This window comes from Dermacentor silvarum, chromosome 1, assembly GCF_013339745.2.
Source record: "Dermacentor silvarum isolate Dsil-2018 chromosome 1, BIME_Dsil_1.4, whole genome shotgun sequence".
Classification (NCBI taxonomy): Eukaryota; Metazoa; Arthropoda; class Arachnida; order Ixodida; family Ixodidae; genus Dermacentor; species Dermacentor silvarum.
The window spans coordinates 231,392,191-231,411,491 of NC_051154.1; the positions used below are offsets into that span (position 1 = coordinate 231,392,191).

The 19,301-nt window shown below is 48.3% G+C and overlaps 1 protein-coding gene across 3 annotated transcripts in view; it reads left to right on the forward strand.

The window, feature by feature from the left end:
• Window positions 1–19,301, forward strand: part of LOC119436890 (dual 3',5'-cyclic-AMP and -GMP phosphodiesterase 11-like) — a 526,778-nt gene that overhangs the window by 298,930 nt on the left and 208,547 nt on the right. Inside the window, exon 1 of one of the 3 annotated variants that reach the window (XM_049660074.1) lies at window positions 5,984–6,090. The exons of the other annotated variants lie outside the window; for them this stretch is intronic. Coding sequence (XP_049516031.1) covers window positions 6,088–6,090 — 3 coding nt within the window. The 5' untranslated portion in view covers window positions 5,984–6,087. Of the gene's footprint in view, window positions 1–5,983; window positions 6,091–19,301 lie in introns of those variants that run through there. 3 annotated transcript variants of the gene reach the window in all.

The window sequence follows — 19,301 nt, forward strand, 5'->3', positions numbered from 1 at the left end:
TCGAAGCGTCCAGCTACTGCCTCGCAGCCCAGATGTTGCTTTTGGACTTTAAACCACATCGACAAAATCATCATCAATCATAAGCCTATATTTATGTCCCCGGCAGGATGAAGGACCTCCCTCATTGATAAAATAATGCGCGCTATATAAGTGTGCACACTAAAGTTGCTGCCATGGCTGGGCAGGACATGGCACTGGCTGTTGCGCAATACCTTCACTACAGGCTCGTTTCGGTGTCTTTGCTTTTATCTGCTTAATAAAACGAATGACTGCATGGACGAGTGCATCCATCATATAGTAGCCATTCGCCAGCTATAGCACACAAGGGCCGACAGGCTTATGTGTCTCTTCATCTTTCAGTCCTTCTGTGTATTTGTGCGCTAGTTGGCTACGATTGTATCCGTACTTCCATAAACTCCCCCGTACGCGACACTAAATAAAGTCGGCTCGCAAAATGAACCGCCGAACGCAGCGAAATGTCTCCGCCGCGCGCGCGATGCGAGATCGGTTAGCACAAAACAGTGAGCGACTGCCACCGCACCTCGTCGGGACAGAATTCTTTGTATACGTGCCGCAATTATATGTGGAGGTTAAGTGCGCGAGACGTAATTAGACGGCTGGACGCGTTTGGTCATAATTTGCGCAACGTAGTTAATTATCATTAGTAATAGACGGGTTTTCACTCTCTGGGCGACGGTGTATGGCGGTTGACTATTGTTTCACGTTCCGACATCTCCCATCGGGATGCGGCGGCCGTGAAAGGGAATCGCACTTGCGACCTCGTGCTCGAGCAGCAAAACGCCATAGCCACTGAATGCCAAGAATGCGATAGATTAAGAGCTGCCGAAAGAACTATGGCGTGGCCAACAAGCGCCAACATGGCCTATAATAACGCAGTTGTCAGTGTGCGCCTATCATATACATGACCATCTGGGTGAACATGTAGCTATACGACGGAATCATTTAGCGATGATGAATGGCAAGGGTGGCGGGAAACGTCACAAACACATTTCGTATATAGGAAACGCAACCCATTCATTTAGAAGCGTGCATAAATGAGAACAACAAAGCGAATGTGGGTTTGACGTCGTATATACGCCTGTTAGTGCATGTAGGTCCTGAATTGTTAAAATACGAGTGCAGCGCAGCTGTCACTGCAGACATTTCACCACGGAACAAGCGAATGATTTAATGCGCTGCTGTTAACGTTGCGAACTATATTTCATGCAAAGTTGGCCGGTGCTGTTTTTTTTTTTTTTTTTTTTTTTTATCTTTTTTACGTATGCTACCAACCCGGAATGAAACGCGAACAGGAAAAGGCTTCAGCACCTCTCAGGTGTGATGGAAGGAAGATATCGCATAGCTACGTCATAGCCGGCTGTTAAACAGCGAGCTACACACCTGTGAACTAATTACACCAGTGTTACGCACACGCCGGAGGACGCTGCAGCGGAACTCGGAGCTCTGGTCCTGTTCTTTTTAAAGCCAAACATTGATTGCCTTTTTTACTGGGCTTTGGCGTTCGTCGGCGTTTATAAGCATATATTCCAGCATCGCCATCCCATTATCATCATGCTGTCGTTGTCGTTCTATCGTCTTCGTGCCATCGTGATATCCGTCGTCTTCGTATACATTCGCGGTCATATGTCGCAGTCGTCATGCTGCCATTCCGTCTTTTCACGCTGTGCATCCGCCTGATTTGGTGTTTGCACTTCAGCATAGCGTCGGCGTGGTGTAGTATAAATATTACATGACATCAATGGTCTTCACTGTGCATAAACATAAACTTTGCAAGATATATATATATATATATATATATATATATATATATATATATATATGAACGAGAAAGGGAACCGAGGGGCCCGATTTTTGTTAATCATAAGAAGCCAAAAATGACACCAAGGACATCATAGGGGAAATTACTTGTACTTTACTGATTCAATTAAAGAAATATATATATATATATATATATATATATATAATGTACAGAGGAGGCTAGGGCAAGAGATGTCCGATCCGGCCCAAGAGCCAGCGTCGTTATCGTCGTCTTTGTCGCTCTGCCAAGCATCGCGTTGATCCATGTATGGATCGCTCCGTAACATCACTTTTCGGTGGCTGAAGCGCCGTCCTGGCGCTTGTTATGAAGTCGAGGAGCTAGAAGAGCAGTATGGCTTCAGCCGGGAAACATGAACGACTTCAGTTGGCAGCGATGAGGTCGAAGAAGCAGGATCCAGGAGTACAATTTCAGAATTTACGTCACCGAGTTGACGAAGAACCTTGTAGGAACCTTGAAGAACCTTGTTACGTGAGAGGAGGATCTCTGATAGGCCAATGCGGCGGCATGGCGACCTGAGGAGGACCACAGAGCCAGGCGTGAAGTGCACGCTTCTGTGTCGGCTGTCGTAACGGGACTTCTGGGCTGCTTGCGAAGCAGAAAGTCGATCGTGGGCAAGTTGACGAGCTGCACAGGCTCGAGCTGCGACGTCACTGGCGTATTCAGTAGGCGAGTGAGGAGCCGAAGGAAGGAGAGTCTCGAAGGGCAACGCAGGATGTCGGCCAAACAGCGCATCAAACGGTGAATATCCAGCGGTGTCATGTCGCGAGGAATTGTACGCAAAGGTAACAAATGGTAACGTGCAGTCCCAGTCACGGTGATCTGATGAAACATACATGGCCAGCATCTCGGTTAGCGTTCGGTTCAGGCGCTCGGTCAATCCATTCGTCTGCGGATGATAAGCAGTGGTGAGCTTATGTTCAATGGAGAAGGCACGAAGGATGTCATCTACCACTCTTGATAGGAAGCACCTCCCGCGATCGGTGAGGAGCTGCCGAGGGGCGCCAAAATGTAGAATTACGTCGTGTAGGAGAAAGTCAGCGACGTCTGTAGAACAGCTTGTCGGCAAAGCCCTGGTGATTGCGAAGCGCGTGGCGTAGTCTGTCGCGACCGCAACCCATTTGTTTCCCGAGATGGACGTAGGGAAAGGGCCTAGAAGGTCAAGGCCGACGCGGAAGAATGGCTCTGCAGGGATGTCAATAGGTTGTAGCTGGCCTGCAGGCAGCGCTGAAGGGCGCTTGCGGCGTTGGCAGCGTTCACAAGCAGCGACGTAGCGGAGCACAGAACGGTACATGCCAGGCCAGAAAAACCGGCGTCGGATGTGGGCGTAAGTACGCGAGACACCTGAAGAACCCCTGACGATCGACCGATATGTTTTACTTGTCACCGTACTCGGCCACGTCGCCCGTTACCCGCTGGCGCTGGTCCTCGGCGCCTCGAACGCTGTCTACCCCGCACCTCCACCAAAGTGTCACGGAAGCGAGGTGGAGGCGAAGGATATATTTACAACATATATACAGAGGAGGCTAGGGCAAGAGATGTCCGATCAGGCCCAAGAGCCAGCGTCTTCATCGTCGTCTTTGTCGCTCTGCCAAGCATCGCGTTGATCCATGTATGGGTAGTATGGATCGATATATATATATATATATATATATATATATATATCGATCCATGCTATCAATATATATATCATACTACCCCCAATATATATCAAATTTATTGTCAAAACAGCTGATTATCCAAGCCGTGGCAGATCAGCCGATTTTTTTTTTTTTTTTTTTTCAGACGAATCAGACAATAGATGTTTTTAGATTAGGGGACGCAAGCGGCTTGCGTCTCCTGATTTAGAATTCTTTAGTGTTGAGCTCTGTCGGCCACTGATTCGACGAATACATGTATTTGGTTATTTTAATACTGTATTCAAGTAGTCTGTCGACGATAACAGACTTCTTGAAGTAATAAAACACGGCTGGAATTCATTCATTTTGCCGCCGTTTGTTCATTCGACCGTCCGGATAATTCGACCAAATTGTACGGTCCGCCAAGGCTCGAATTAACGGGAGTCGACTGTACACGGGAAACGGAGAAATCGTGTTTTGCGGCAACAGTTGCACCGATTTTAATGTTTGTCACGTTTAAAAGAGAAAAGTTAAAATCCAGCGACTGTAGGAAGCAGATTTTTTAGTTAGGGCGTCATATTCTTTTTATAATAATTGAATAATTGCTGAAAATTGCAAAATCGGAACTTATGTACCGAATTTTCATCTCTGTAAGTCATGAATAAATAACGATATCGCGATTCTGTGAACGGACCATATTAAGACATTTAAGGCGGACAAAATTGTCGTATTATATATACACCGCTGTAAATTATACCACTAATTTGTGAGCAGGGCTTTTGCAAAACCTTCGTTAATATTGTAGCGCCTCCACATAAGCTGTAATTTCCAATATGAAATTAGTCCGCTTAAGAATCTCTAATAGATGCAGCATATAGAAATACGATATGTGTTTTGGGTGCAGAGTTATAGATTTGTAAACTTCGTGCTTCATTTTTTTTTTCTCTTTTTTTTGCGACTTGCCCGTTTTCGGGAATTAAAAAAGAATTGCAAGCTCTATATCAAAATTGTCCGTCTTAGAGTCACTAGAATTTAACTTTCTCTCTCAAGCAAAACAAATTTAGTTCAAAACGGTCCAGCGGTTCTCTCATAAAAAGATTTCTTCGTTGTACATGTATCTGAATAGTGAAATTGCAGTTGGCCCGGAGTTCTCAGTAATGTGGATAGCACAAAATTAAATGAAAGAAGACAGATGTTCAATACTTCGCCCGCGGTCCTTTTTACTAATATTCGCTCATACAGAAGTGGGCGTTAAAGAATGTGAGCGCTTATGAAGTAAGTTGTTGTTCAGGTCAGACAAATCATCGTAGCATCAAACTCGACCAAAAAAGAAAAACAGAGATACGTGAGCGAGAGACACTCCGCCAGAACTTAAAACAGGCTACTAGCCGCAGCCACTCGGCATTTGCAGTCTCCGCCACGAGATGGCGCGAGAGGCGCGGAGGCTGCCATAAAGAACCAGCTGTTGCTTCAAAGTCGGCGTTTTTTTCTTTCGGATTTTTATTTCTTTTTTTCCTCCGTATCTGTCCGGCGCCGAGGGTGTTCCCCCCCCCCTCCGCTTTCCGCAAACTGAAAACTCACGACGGCGCTCGCAGACAAGCGCGCACACACGTAGCACGCAGCGGCATGCACTGCGCACGGACAGACGTGGGCAGGAAACCCACCCCAACAAAACTTTGGCTGCTTCGCTGCCGTGGTGGAATGTGACGCGGGAGGCCGGCCCCCCTCGAGAGGCGCGTCTCGAGCAGACGACGGCGGCGGCGAGTCTGGTGCGTCGTCTGCTTAGGCCTAACCTCTCGCGGCTGCGGAAGAAGGGGCGTACGTACCAGCTGACTGTGGCCGAGCGCGGGGGCAACCGCCACGTAACCACCCGCACGCGCGATCCTCTGCCACACGGCACGTTGCACACACACGCGCAGTAGGAAGTGCCGTAACGCAGCCCGGCGTGCGCGTTGCGAGCGGGTGCGACTCCCCCCACTTCCAGTAGAGCGCCGCGGCAGCGCCTTCGGAGTCACCTTGGAAAGGTTACGTCAGGAACGTAGCCTTGTGACGTGCCGTGACGACAACGGGCTTCCCCCGCCGCCAAAGCGGCGTCCCCCGAGGGAGTCCTCTTCCCCGCTCGCTCCCTGCACGCGCGCTACGCGTCGCCGCACCGTTCGTTCGGCGCCCAGTCGGCAGACCGAAGGCGTGCGTGCGTGTTTGCGTGCTCCCTCGTGGCTTCTTCGCTCACCGCCAGCGCGGCTGCCTGCGCGGTCGTAGTCCATTCTCGGCGGTCGCCTCTTCTTTTCGTCCGCTCCGTGCCGTGCCCCGAGTTTTCTTTTTCTGCCTACGGTGGACCACGCTGTGTTTTTTCGCTGTTGTAATTTCGCGCGCTCGGACGTAGCGCTGGCTACCGCTTTTGGAACGAGTCGAGGAACTACGGGAGGACCTGCCTGCTAACGTTAGCCGACGACCTCGTGAACTGACGTTTCGAGTGGCGCTTGCACCTCTCTGCCGGTGCTTTTGATTGCGCCGGTGCCGCGTCTTCCTCGTTCGGCTGAGTGGCGTGTGTGTGTTTCTGCTGTGGTTCGCGTTGTGTTACGGACATCTCGTTATGCAGCCAACGACAGTGGAACTCGACCAAGTTCGAAGATGGTAAGTCTACGCCGTGTCCAAGGCTTTCTATAATATAGTGCCAACTTGGAGCAGTGTTCTAATGTTCAAAAAGTCGTTGCGATTACAAAAAAGTGCAACACGAAAGAAAGCGATTGGCTTTGCAGAAAGCAACTTGCGTACACGAGTCCTGGATTTCAGCCTGTGGCGGCAGGTCATTCTAACGTGTCCACGTTGGCGAAACTTGTCTAGTCGTGGTTACCCGACTGTGAAGAACGCCGAACGGCACTACAGCATTTTCTTCGTCTTCTTCGCTTCGTTCTTTTCTTTTTCCCATTTAAAGTACTCTTTGCTCATCTAGTCGTTTCCGGTGGACACGTGCTCAAATGCCGGCGTGTCATGTGTTGCTGGCCTCCGATCGTTTTCGCAGCCAAGTCATATATATCTCTCTCATGCTTTAGAAACTTAGCTATTTGCCTTTCGGCCGCACCTGCGTAAATCAAATGCCGAGTGGTCGTCACCGGCGAGGTAGAGAGGGGGGGGGGGGGGGGGGGGGGGCATCTGCTGCGTAGACCACACGCGCTTTGCTCGTTGATTTACGTTCGTGCTGTGTGAGACGGCATACGCAAGACGGGGCTCGGTCTCGTTGTTGCCGCAGACGGCGCTTATTGCATGCGCTGCAGTGAGCTGCTTTTTTGAGGCATATGCGATTTTTACTCATGAACGCAAAAGCACGGGAGACCGCATGCGGAGACGAATGGTTGTTCGCCGCTCACCTGCGCACGCAGTCTCGGAAGCTGAAACAAAACTTGATCATGTTGCATGTTGATCGCCTTCGGCATTGTTGATCATTGAGTTTATTTATATGTATTTATTTCATTTCATTTATTCCTGTTCTTTTTTTCTGGGGGAGGGGGGAGGGAGGATATTAGCAGCTGTGTTCAGTTAGAAAACACATTTAATTCCCTGTGTGTTCTCGAGCTGTTTGTGCGAAGTAGGCTGATCAAGCGCACTATAATGTGCGCCTAACCAGCCTTTTCTTGCTTCGTGAGCGAACAGAGCTTTGCGAATCCTGCGTCTCACGTGGAGAACCATCGCGTTGCTGGGAGGTATAAGCGTTCAAGCCAGTGGAACACAAACACATGTTGAAACGAACACGTCTTGTTGAACCCCACGTGCGGTCGAACCTTTCTGCTTGCCCATTCGTATATACGACGATGTCGGTTTATTCTCAGCGCACTGTCGCGCGGTGGGTTCGATGACGCGAAAGATGACATTTATTGCTAAATGAAATCCGACAAACGTACATTAAAAATAAAAGCAAACAAGTTTTGTCGTAGCCACCATTGCATTGTTTTTCATGTAGTTCAGCTTTATCGCAACGAAATGTGACACGATGTGCGCGTAGTCAATCAGTCATCTTGTCGGCTTGACGGTTAATCATCCTTTCTTCCGTACCTAAACAATTTTTCCGCTTCTGTGTGTGCCACGTATCGTTATTTATTTATTTATTTATTTACTTATTTACTTATGCGAAGACGTTGCAAGGGAAACCGAGAATAATGTGTATTTACGTATACGATAGTACTCGTTTTTTTTTTTTTAATAATTGTCACCGGCAGTAGTTTTCTGCGCATATATATTGTTTATATTTACTACGCGTGATGTTAGGTTCATATACGCGACAAGTTAAATGTTCCGCGGTTTTCGTGTAGGCGCGCGATTTGTCGCCCGTCGTATAACTCCCCGCCGCTGCCTCCTGTGTACACGGGGTGGGAACGTTGTCAAGCGTTTTCTCTCTTTTATTCCCGCCTCATCTGTCAATATGCGTGCGTTGATGGGCGTGAACAATATCAGTATTATGTTTGGCGCTCGCCCACTCTGCAGTTCGTGGCGCAACGGGTAAGCGGGAAAAAAGGCGGGACAGTCATTGGCAAGCCTCAGTGTGAATGAATGATATGCTGCTTGTAATAAGCATTGGATACACACGGCGGGTACCCATTTTACCTGCGAGAGTTAGAGGTTAAGCTTTTAAGTTTACGACTCGCATGGCGAAAAAAAAAAAAAGACACCACGTAATGTCAGGTTGTATCCCAAATTTTAGAGGTGGGTATAAAGGAAAACACTTTTAATTGACGCTCGCGGTAGCTTGGAGGAGTACGTGGCCAGGACGACGCACCTGCGTGCGCTATGCCCGTTGTCCATCATGAACCACCAACAACCTCGTCTCGCCACGCTGGTTGAGTAATGAATGGGGTGGTCAATCAATCAATCAATCAACTTTATTTCCTCTGAATAGGAGGAGTACGGGACTAAAAGCTCGAGCAGCTTGACGAGGTTGCGGTGCGTTTCGTGAAGAGACGAGTGGTGACGTGGTGTCAATTCAACAGCAAGTCATAAATACCTGGGCGTATACATAAACGAAGTAAAGACCTACTCGAACATCCACCAATATAATCTGAGAATGAAGGGGGAGCGGAATGCAGCTATAATGAAACTTAGAGCACATTGGGGCTTCCATTAAATATGAGGGGGCGCGAGGAGTTCGGAAAGCAGTAATGGTGCCAGCGCTAACGTTCGCAAATGCAATTTTGCTCTTAAAATCCGAGATCTTGCCGCTGTTGGTTGTTAACCAAATGTCCGTGGGCCGGTTGGCATTGGGCGCCCACGGTAAGAACACCGATGAGGCAGTCAGGGTGACATTTAGGTCCAGGCCTCCGTTAAAGTCAGAGAAGCGCAGAGCGAAATTAGTTTTGAAGAAAGACTCGGAAGCATGGATGAAAAGCAATGGGCGGCCATAAAGTGCACAAATATCTGTACCGCACTAGCGTGGACACAGAATGGAGGGGAAGAGGTCAAGAAAGTTGGCAACCAAGTGTACAGGGTAATTGAAAGTGTAAATAGACGAACAGCAGACAGTGAACTGGATGCAAAGAATGGAAACAGAAAGGACCGTGGAGATTTACAAGAATGAGAAGAAAGAAATTAGAAGGGAAAAATCTGTACGGATAACACAAAGGGCAGTGCCTTGCTATTTGATGCTCGAGCCGTTTGCCTAAGGACCAAAACATACCGGAGTAGATATTCGCGCAACATGCAGGATGAGGCATGTGTCTACTGCCGCGGGAGTCTGGAAACGACTCAGCAGATCATAACGGAATGCCGCTTCTGGAAGGCGTCCGCCTTTCTATAAGCGCTATAGGATTCAAATCGAATGGAACCATTAACCGTTTCGCAGTCGAAATAAACAAGAGATGAAAAGCAGGGAAGATGTTGATAGAACCGGAGTCGCGACATGCATAGGCAATTACAGAGCTTTTAATGAAGTGTGACAAAATACCGGAGAGATAGAAAAAATGGTAGAGTGGAATAGATGTACATAATACCTGATTAGCTCAAACAGGCTAGGTGAATGTTTGTCGCCGTCCCGTTTCGAAGGGAATGCCAATACAAAACATCATCATTCAGTCGTCAACCAGAAGCGAAGTGAACGGAGTTAGCAGACGAGGAATAGGCAGAAGCCGTGGCCCTCCTAAGCATGGTTGCTCGCGTGCTGCCACCAATGTTTACTGCAATCGCGCGAAATATTGTGCGAGTCTTATGTGCGCTGGCTGTCGCTTTTTCGAACTTCCCCTGCAAACTCTTTGTCTCCACACGTTGGTCACCGTCTGCGAACATTTCAGTCAGCGAGGAAAGTTTAAAAGTGACGTAGCTTGCCATGCTTATTATTATTTTTTTTTTTCAGCTAAAAAGTTTTGCGTATTTTTCGACCTTTGTGCATTGCTTCACTTTTCATTCGTCACCTCATGCCAGGCGTGCGCGTTGACACATTTCGCTTCGCCGTTGCTCTACGTCAGATCTGGCAGTGGGTGTATTCGTATACAGCCCAGGCACTTTTCGTCGGTACGTGTCGGCAACTTTCTGCCGACGATGACGTCAAACGAAAGGCAACGGAAACGACGTTAGTGCCACGCATTTGAGTGCTCTTTTCGTTTTGGAAAACGTTCTGGCATTAGTCTGGCATATATACACGGTGTTCCCGCTCGAGAATGTCGATCGACCGCGTAGCTTCTGCATACACCCACTTTGTAAAATCCTAGGAGCTTTTTAGCCTTTATAATTTTATTTTAAGTGAGAGTCGCAATGCTTCTGCTTGCGAGCCGCACCTTCTTCGGCAGGTAGCCCAAAATTTCGCTGCTCGTAATGTCGAAGACCGTTCGAAAGTAGAGTCACTAGACGAACTATCCAAATGATTTTAGGGACCTTATATCAAAGTGAGACTCAGTACACTGCAGACGAAGTTGCTACTGCTCAAAGCTGCTTGGTGTCACGGGGCATCATCCCCTCTTGTCCAAAGTCCCCTCTTGTCCAAAGATTTCCACTATAGAGAAAGTTCAACAGGAGTCCGACTATAGACGCCTAGGTCCGCGGTAATGTAACGATTATATTCCACGGCATTCCTTGTCGCGGTGCGTCAGTATAGTCAGAGTGCGCACAGTGGCTTCTTTTCCTTTTGACAGACGCCGTATACCTTTACCGTTAACGGCGTAGTCGAAATCAAACCATATGATCAAACCGCGCAGGCCGCTTTGTCGTTCTCACAAAGCTTTTCGTTCGTGCTGGACCGATGTAATGTAACAACTCTTTTCGCTCGATCTTATACCTTTCTTATCATCCGCCGCTCACGACCGGCCGATCAGGTTGACTGATAACGTAGGAGCGCTGCTCGGGCTAAAGCCCCTATATATAAGGGCTTTAGCTCGGGCCAGTGACAAAGCGCGGAAAGGGAAAGAATTAGAATTGAATCGCTACAATATCCTGGCCCTGTTTGCTATATTGGCCTCCTTACGGGTCCTGAGCCCGTATTCACACACACACACACACACAAAAAAAAAAAGCTCTTACGAATTATTCGTAAAAGCAAATGTCAGCCAATCCAGATGCTGGACATATCATTAGAGAATGTGGATGGCGGGTTGCGCATGTCAATTACCAACGAAAATCTTCAATGAATTCGGCCTCTGATTAGAATTTTCACTAGCGATTACGGCTTGCAAGAAAGCAAAACTGCAAAGCAGCATAATTTTTAGTGCCACATTTCCTGGTCATCTACGGGCAGACCGCTTTCGAATGTCGCTTAGAAATTGCGTTTACTTAAGTATCTCATGGAAATGTTTGTGATAACCGGGGGACTAAGTGCAGGTAGCAAGGAAGCAGAAAGACAAGTCTATAGTGTATTTGTTGCTATTTCATAATTTTAGTCGGGCTCTAGAGAGAGAGAGAGAGAGAGAGAAATAGTAGAGAGGGAAGGCAGGGAGGTTAACCAGACGCACGTCCGGTTTGCTACCCTGCACTGGGGGAAGGGGGTATAGGGATGAAAAGAGAGAGGAGATAGAGAGAGCACAGTTTCGCGCACATTTGAAGCTTTGCACAGAGTTTACGAACGGTCGCCAAGGCCTATCGACTTGAGGTATTGTAACAACGCTTTCGTGGCTTCCTGTGCCATCGACGCATACGGCCGCATACGGCCATGATCCAAGGATCTTCGTTTCCGAAAATGGTCTAGAGTCGAGCCGGTACGATGTACGATGCATCCGTATCAACTCTGGAACCTATTTTAGTGCAGTTTGCCGCTTTGCTGCTCAGTTAGTACGTTTCATCATTGTAAGTTTTCAAGATTGCATAAGTCGTATACTTCGATTAGTAGGCCTTTCAAAGTGTCCATTGTTGTCACCACTGAGAACGAGCAGCACCAGTTTATTGTGCTCGTTTATATTAAAGCCCCCTGCATTTTTGCCACGACGCGGGACAGGTGCGTGTGGAGGAAGTTAGGCGACATTCCGTCCAACTGACAGCTTAAACCGGTATCTCCGGTGTAAATTTACCTCCCATTGCTGAAAAGGGTCCTACTATCGCCCACGCGAAGGAAATGACTGCGTAGCGGAAACATTTCACAGTGCTCTAAACACGCTCCCATTACTGGTTTCCGCAGTTGCGAACGTATACGTGGCACTCTGCAGTCCAGAGCATGCCGGCGGCTTCACGTATTTGCGCAGGCGGTCACGGTGGTTGCGGTCAGCTAGCGCGTGTATATGTACTATATACTAAGTAGAGCTTCGCCGCTCACGGCGTCTATATCACGCAGGTAGAGCTTTTCAAGGTATATATATATATATATATATATATATATATATATATATATCTGAGCGTTGCTGCAATAGTTGTCGCACGAATGAACTTGACACAATGGGGCGACCTTCGGACAAACGATTGCTGGAGCTTTGAGGAAGCGGGTTAGAAACATCCATGAGTTTCCATCCACAATAAAATCCACGAAACATCCATCCACGAAACATCCATCCAGAATATCGCGGCAACAGAAGCGGCATATTTCGGCGTGTGAAGCAAGCCAGTGTCGGGTTTCGTGCGCCTCTTCCCGTCTCGTCTCACGCTGAACCATTTCTGGGGTGAGCGAAGAAGCGCGCGAATCACCTTGCGGGTCGACGGGGTATGTATACTCCATTGAGAAGCGCTCTGGCGCGCCGTTGCAGTCCCGGTTGCAGCTGCGGTTCGCGCGCGCGCCGATAGCGGTCGTAGTAGTAATTCTTCCGTATAGTGGCGCGGCCCCGAAACGAAATGTAGGCAACTCTTGCGCGGACTGTTTTGGCCGATGCAACCGCTTCCGGTTTTCCTCTCGGGCGCGGGCAACGCGCCCACCACTGTCGTCCGTCTGTTGACGCGGCGCGTTGCATCCGACCGCGAAATGAGAGATAAGAGAGCGGCGCTCGCGCTATGGAGGGGCGGAGATAAGCGCTAATCGCCGAGGCCGTTTCCTTCCTCCTTCACCGCCGCGGTCGTCTCCGGCGCCGAATGATCTTCGATGGAGTGAGGGCGCTTGGCTTTTTTTTTTTTTTTTTTCCCGACCTCTGCTGCCAACAGTGATGTCCTCGTGCGTGCTTGGGTAACGGTCATGCGAGAAAATGTGGCGCCCTGCCCTCGCTGTTTGCTTATCTTGTTTGTTATAGCCTGGACAGGAATGGTTGGGAAGACGAAGAGAACGGGGTCCGCGTCATCTCCAACGTAATACGCGCGGCGCGCGTTTTTTTTTTTTTTTTTTTTCTTTCAGCGAACCACGTGTATGGCGCGCTCTTGCGAACACGTGACACATTTTTTTCTTGCGGGCGCGTAGCCAGGGGTGTCGAATCGCCAGAACCGAAAGCGACGGAACGCGAAGGAACGTTGTCTAAACTGTCTTTTGTGAGCGCAGAATTATAGAGATTGGGGAGGTAGAGCAGAGAATCGTATTCAAGCCTCCTATGGCTTGCAACCCTGGTCTCGGCACCCAACAAGACGTTGGACGGATATTATGCCTGGGGCAGCACAGGCCGTTGGCAGAAGTAGATCTCGCACTTTGTCAGCTTTCTCAGTCGTTTCGGATTCAGTGCCTTATCTGGTAGCAAAGAAATAGGGATCACCTAAAGTGACGAAAATGTCTTACAGCTAATGTAAAAGGTATAGCAGCTGTATAGTATAGGAAAAGACAAGAGGAGGATCATATTTATGTCCTAATATTTATTGCAGCTGCTCGCAAAAAAAAAAAAAGATGCAGCAGCTCGCACGCTAGTGTGTGTGTGCGTGTGCGTGTGTGTGTGTGTGTGTGTGTGTGTGTGTGTGTGTGTGTGTGTGTGTGTGTGTGTGTGTGTGTGTGTGTGTTTGCGTGTTTGCGTGCGTGTGTGCATGCTTGAATAAGAAGTCTCCCTGTCCCTAGAATGCGTGATTTATGCAGCAGCCACCGACTTTCCGCGTTTCGACAACTGCCTAGATTTCCACGTGGCTATCAGGATCTGCACGTCTTTATTTCCCCGCCGTTTTCTGAGGACATCGCACAATTAGTTTCTCTCTCTCTCGCGCGCGCGGGGGCTCTCCGTCACTCCTTGTCTTACAATTAATTTTTTAACTACGCTTGCGACATATCCCTGGAAATGTTTTGCACGTCTACCCGTCAACTTACACATGCTCGAGCTGCGCCGTGCGCATTCAACAGTTACAGAACAAGACAATAAATGGGAGGTACACATGATACCGTTACCCTGTATAATAAAGGGCGGCTGTTGCGTGGAGCATTTGCCACTGAGCAGAACTAAACACTCCTATCAGTGAAGCTGTCGAGACACGCGTTTGTTACCACGAGGGCGTCTCCTGATACGAATTCAAAAAATTTGGAGGACGCTTAAGCTTCGCCTTTAAGAGTCCCGGCAACTGCAGCTTATGTAACGGCAATGTTTACCGCTAAACACGAAGGCGAGCTTTCTGGTAGAAGCGCGGCCTTTTGCTTGGGCTGATCTCCTATTATTGTTTCTCACTCTTAATATATCAGTCTGTGAGAATATTTAACAAAATAGGCATGCGCTGTCGGTGTTTTGTTTCATGACGTTTGTTTGTGGGCTGTTATTCTCAAGGGGAATAACTTTGTAAAGAATGTAAGACAAGGTGTGAGCAATTCTTTAGTGATGGAAGAGCTTTATTAGTGTCGTATAGAATGTATACGGCAATTTTCGCTCACGGGAGGCCAAGCGGATTTTCTGCGACACGGAGCCCTTAACGCTGTCGCCTTAAAAAGCCATGGGAGCCGGCCGCTCGGAAGCGCGTACCTCTGACCCGTGCGCTCTCCGAGCGGAACGAGCTGTCTGCGAAGTACTGATAGAACGTGCGAACGTTTTTTTAATGGTGTCACACCGGTGAAGAAAAAACCGGCCGTATTAAAGGAAATGGGGTGGGGAGTGGGAACGGAGCAGCAGGTAACGTTCACACATCGTTCCTGTAGCATCTATATGTAGAAACCAGGCGTGGTGGCGCAGTGGATGTGGCTATACTTATCTATAGACTACATATATACTGTAATGTGTCGTTTCGCCGCTGAGCACGGGCACGCGTGTTTGATTGCGGGCCGCGGCGGCCGCATTCCAAAGGGGGCGGTATGCAAAAACGCTATAGCGTGTACCGTGCTTTGAGTAAACAACCCTGGCCAGGTGGTCGACATTTTTCCGGAGCCCTCCACTACGGCGTCCTTCATAGTCAACCATATGTATGCTGTTGCGATACGATTTCATTAACTTATAACATCTAAGTTATGAATCCTGGCTCGTCAGTGAGCAAAATGTTTGAAGGGAACAGCGCAAAGGACGGGACAAGTGAGTGGGAAACGCTCCGTGTGTCTGTCGGTTTGTCTGCGTGTGTGTGGATGTGCGCGCCCAACAATACCACATTTGAACATTGTTTCGGCCTCGCTGGAGGTTGTTCCGCAGCGTTCGGCGTTTCCACATATTCGGCAGTTTCGGAAAAACTGGAACTCGCCGAATATGTGTCCCTTCCATCCGGCGCTGCGGAATTTCGCACAGCGCCATTCTCGACGCAATTTGTTGACCTCTTTTTTCCAGAGCGCATATGTTAGCCACATGTGGCCTGAAATCGCGAACTGTCTGGCCCTCGCGATGCGGGTATAATATGCTGGGAGGCGCGATAATATAGTCGGAGCTTCCAAGTAAATTTGGGTTGCAGCTGGGAGTACTCTCTCTATCTAACTATAACGCTGGCGCCTTAGGTGTGTGATTCCAGCGAAGCGTCAACGCAACAGACTCGCAGCTACCCATCGTACCTCAGATTCAAATGAATGAAGCGCTCTAAGCTCGGCGGAAACGCGAGGTGACGTGCCTGCTTCTTGGGTATCTTGAAGATGGCGGGCTGCCCAGCCAAGTGATGAAAATTCATGTAGAGTGCCAGTTTGTTAATGCTGCAAGTCAGAATCATATGTATAATAATGTGGTATAAGGGTGGGGAAATACCGCCAATGACGCTGCAAGACTAACACCGCCTGAACTGATATTCATCATCACCTATATATATATATATATATATATATATATATATGTATATATATATATATATATATATATATATATATATATATATATATATATATATATATACCGTCTAGGGGAAGCGCGACGCCCGCAGAAAAACGCTCGTCCTCACAATCAACGCATTTTTTTTTTTTTTTTTCATTGTCCGTGTATTCGTGCGCTAACATTTGTGGGTAATATGTGGGACCTCTTGTTCCGCGTGAAGTGGATGTCGCGCAAGAGGCTTGATTGTGACGAATGTCAAACGACTGCGGGGATGATCGAGGAGACGAAAAAAATCGGGTGTTTTTGCAGAGGCCCTGGAATAACGTCGATTGTCGCGGAACGCAATCTGTCCCGGTATTCTGGACGATGTGCCGATGTTTCGTGGTTCTATTGAAATTTTAGTGTACGGCCAAAATCACCTGGTGTGGGTTAACTCTGACAGGCCGTCCACGTGCTTCAACTCCGTATGCCGTAATAGTTTTTCGGAGTATGCACGGCATCCCTGAAAATGCGAAATTTCTTAGCAGCCAAAGCATCCGCCATCGAATCGAAAGTTGCAGTGGATACTTCGCCGTACGACCACTAACTACATTGTGTGGCGAATTCGTGAGGAAATTGATACCTTTTTCGCGAATTCCGTGCTTCGAGATCTTTTGCGGTCGGCTTTATACGTGGGATAAGTCAGATCAAATTGCGTCTTCGCGCGATCGTGCGGCATTAAGCGGGTGTAATGCGTTCGTGCATGAGTATAAAAATGCCAACGGCAGTTGAACCCCATCGTCTACAAAAAAAAAAAAAAAAAAAAAAGGTCGGAGTAGTTACTACCTTATGTCACACCATTTGCTACCTTGGTATAACTGCAGTTGGTAACGAAAAGGTTAGTAACATAACTGACTAAACAAGGTAGTCAGTGGCACTAATTGGTCTCAGCTAGGAGCGGCAGGAACGTAGTTTGCACACGAGAATTCAAGGTTGCTATGCTATAAAACACATATCGGACCCACTGTGAAATACGCCACAGTTGGTCCGATATATGCAGCAGAGGTGAGAATCTTTGTGTCAAGCGGTGGTAACTGCGTTTGGAATTGGTAGCTGAAACACATTATAGTAGCAATGACTACCTTGTTTAGTCATCCTGTAAATTCACTTCAAGCGGATACGTCCTATACAAGCTCACCGGCTACAATTTGTAAATTGCCATTCGTGCGGTAAAGTAAATAAATAAGAAGTTAATTAGCGTACTTTTGTTAATTAATTGAATCTGTGCTTCGATTTCACGTGCCAGTATAATGTCCGCCTCTTTGAATAATTCAGCTCAAGGGCAACAATTATGTTATCCGCATCAAGAGATTTTTCAAAATTACGTAAAACTAAAAGATGATCACCCCGTGTATATAGGGCGCAGTTGACGCTGGCACGGAGGTTCCGTCCGTCGGCGTATGCGTACCGCGGCAGCTATCGCCTCTCCTCGTGCTTCGCGGCTTCTGTGGAGAAGCCCCCTCGTAACAGGCAAGAAACAGCATACACTGGCGCTCACTGTTTTCGCGGGCGTTGGAAGCCGGAGCGGCGCATTGTCTCGTCATATGTACTGTTCATGTACACGAAGCAGCAGCTGTTGCGGGTTGCCGGCCTTGCGTGTTATGTCAGTGCACGGTCATTTCTATATATGTATACCGCCCACCAACGGGCCTTGCTCGCCGACACAATTAAAATCTGCTGTACTAGTGTTATCTCGCCGACACAATTAAAATCTGCTGTACTGTTATCTTCTTGAATTAGTTTGTCTGTTGCGGAGATTTCAGTGTATAGAGGCGAATTTTCAAAAGCCGCCGATAAGTAGGAGTTACAACCGCATCAGAAAAAAAAAAAAGGGGGGGGGGGGGGTAGAATCTTGTTATCTACCCCATGGTGATAGAGGTCGCATTACCATTCGTTCAAGTCATTTTCTCTCTCAAAACGTGGAGGCTCCTGTTTCGCGGCGATTCCTTCTGCGCTGCATGCGGTTCATGGTCTCCTGTGTTTCCAACAGGAAGTCGGCTTCACCGAAGGAGCGATGAGATTAAGAAATGCGAGACTGTTGCATTTTGTGCCTTCTCAAACTGTGAGCAACGCGTATGGGGATCACGGCCCGTATTAACAAAAAAAAAAGCTCTTACGCTAGAATTATTCGTAAGAGAAAACTTTACCCAATCCCCCACACTTGACATATCACTAGCGGAGGTGGTCTGCCATTGGCGAGGTGAGTTTACTAACGAAAATCTACACATTTCTTCAAAGTGTCCGTGCTGTCGGTCAGGCTCGCGTCCGCCGGCATAATCGAGATATAGACACATCAAAATCCCGTTCGTACGCCAGCGAGTTCCTGTGTCGGCTAGAGGACTTTACCAACATGTGCTCTATTTTGAGTAGATACAGCAGCTTTAGCACAATCCTCATTCGATGCAGTGTTGTGCAATTAATCGCGCAAAATGCGCACGCGTGCGGAACATGGGCGTATTCACAAAAATAGTATTCTTCGGCAGAGCAAATTCTAGCCAATTCTGATGGTGGACATATTATTAGCGAAGGCGATCGGTCAGTGGCAAATATCACTTACGAACGCAAAGCTTAAGGAATGCAGCCCCCGGAATCGCACAATTAAGGCAGCCCTACTATGCAGTGTATATACTTTTCGAATATCAAATGATGTAAGTGTTTGCAGCTGAGGATTTAAGAATTCAACTCTTAGATTTCTTTTTTCTTTTTTGCGTTAGACGGCGTTCCTTGGTTTCAATTCCGGGGTCGAAGTCGCGTATATTAAATTTGTGCGAGGGGATGTTGGTTCCTGCTTGTGGGGAATGCCGGCAGTGCTCTTCTGCAACGACGACGACGGGGGGGGGGGGGGGGGGGGGGGGGGGTATATCGTCCCGATTAACCGGGAACGTGGCCAGCAAGATAACCGTTAACTGCGGGGATTCTGCGCTGCAGGGGTCGCAAACCAGAAACGATCTTTCGTATGCGTCTTTCGTTTAGCAGACGCCATACTGCATCAATGCGTACGCATCGCAGCAAGCGCATTGCACGCTCTCAAATCAAGCTATAGAACGAGTTGTATTCGCGCGTAAGAATTCCCCCCCGCCCCCTGCGCCGGGTTCCTTTTTTTTTTTTTTCTTTTTCGTGGGCACGTGGCACGTCGCAGCAGCCAGCGCATTGTTCTGGCCGCCGCCGCGGAGCTCGTGGAAGGAGGTCTTTCGGCCTCCTTCGCTTCGGCGGTGCAGCCCGTAGGGCACAGCTGTGCGAGAGCGACGGCGCGCAGCTGCGCGGACCATCAAGGTGCACGCCAGCGATCAGGTTTCGGAGTCTCTCGTG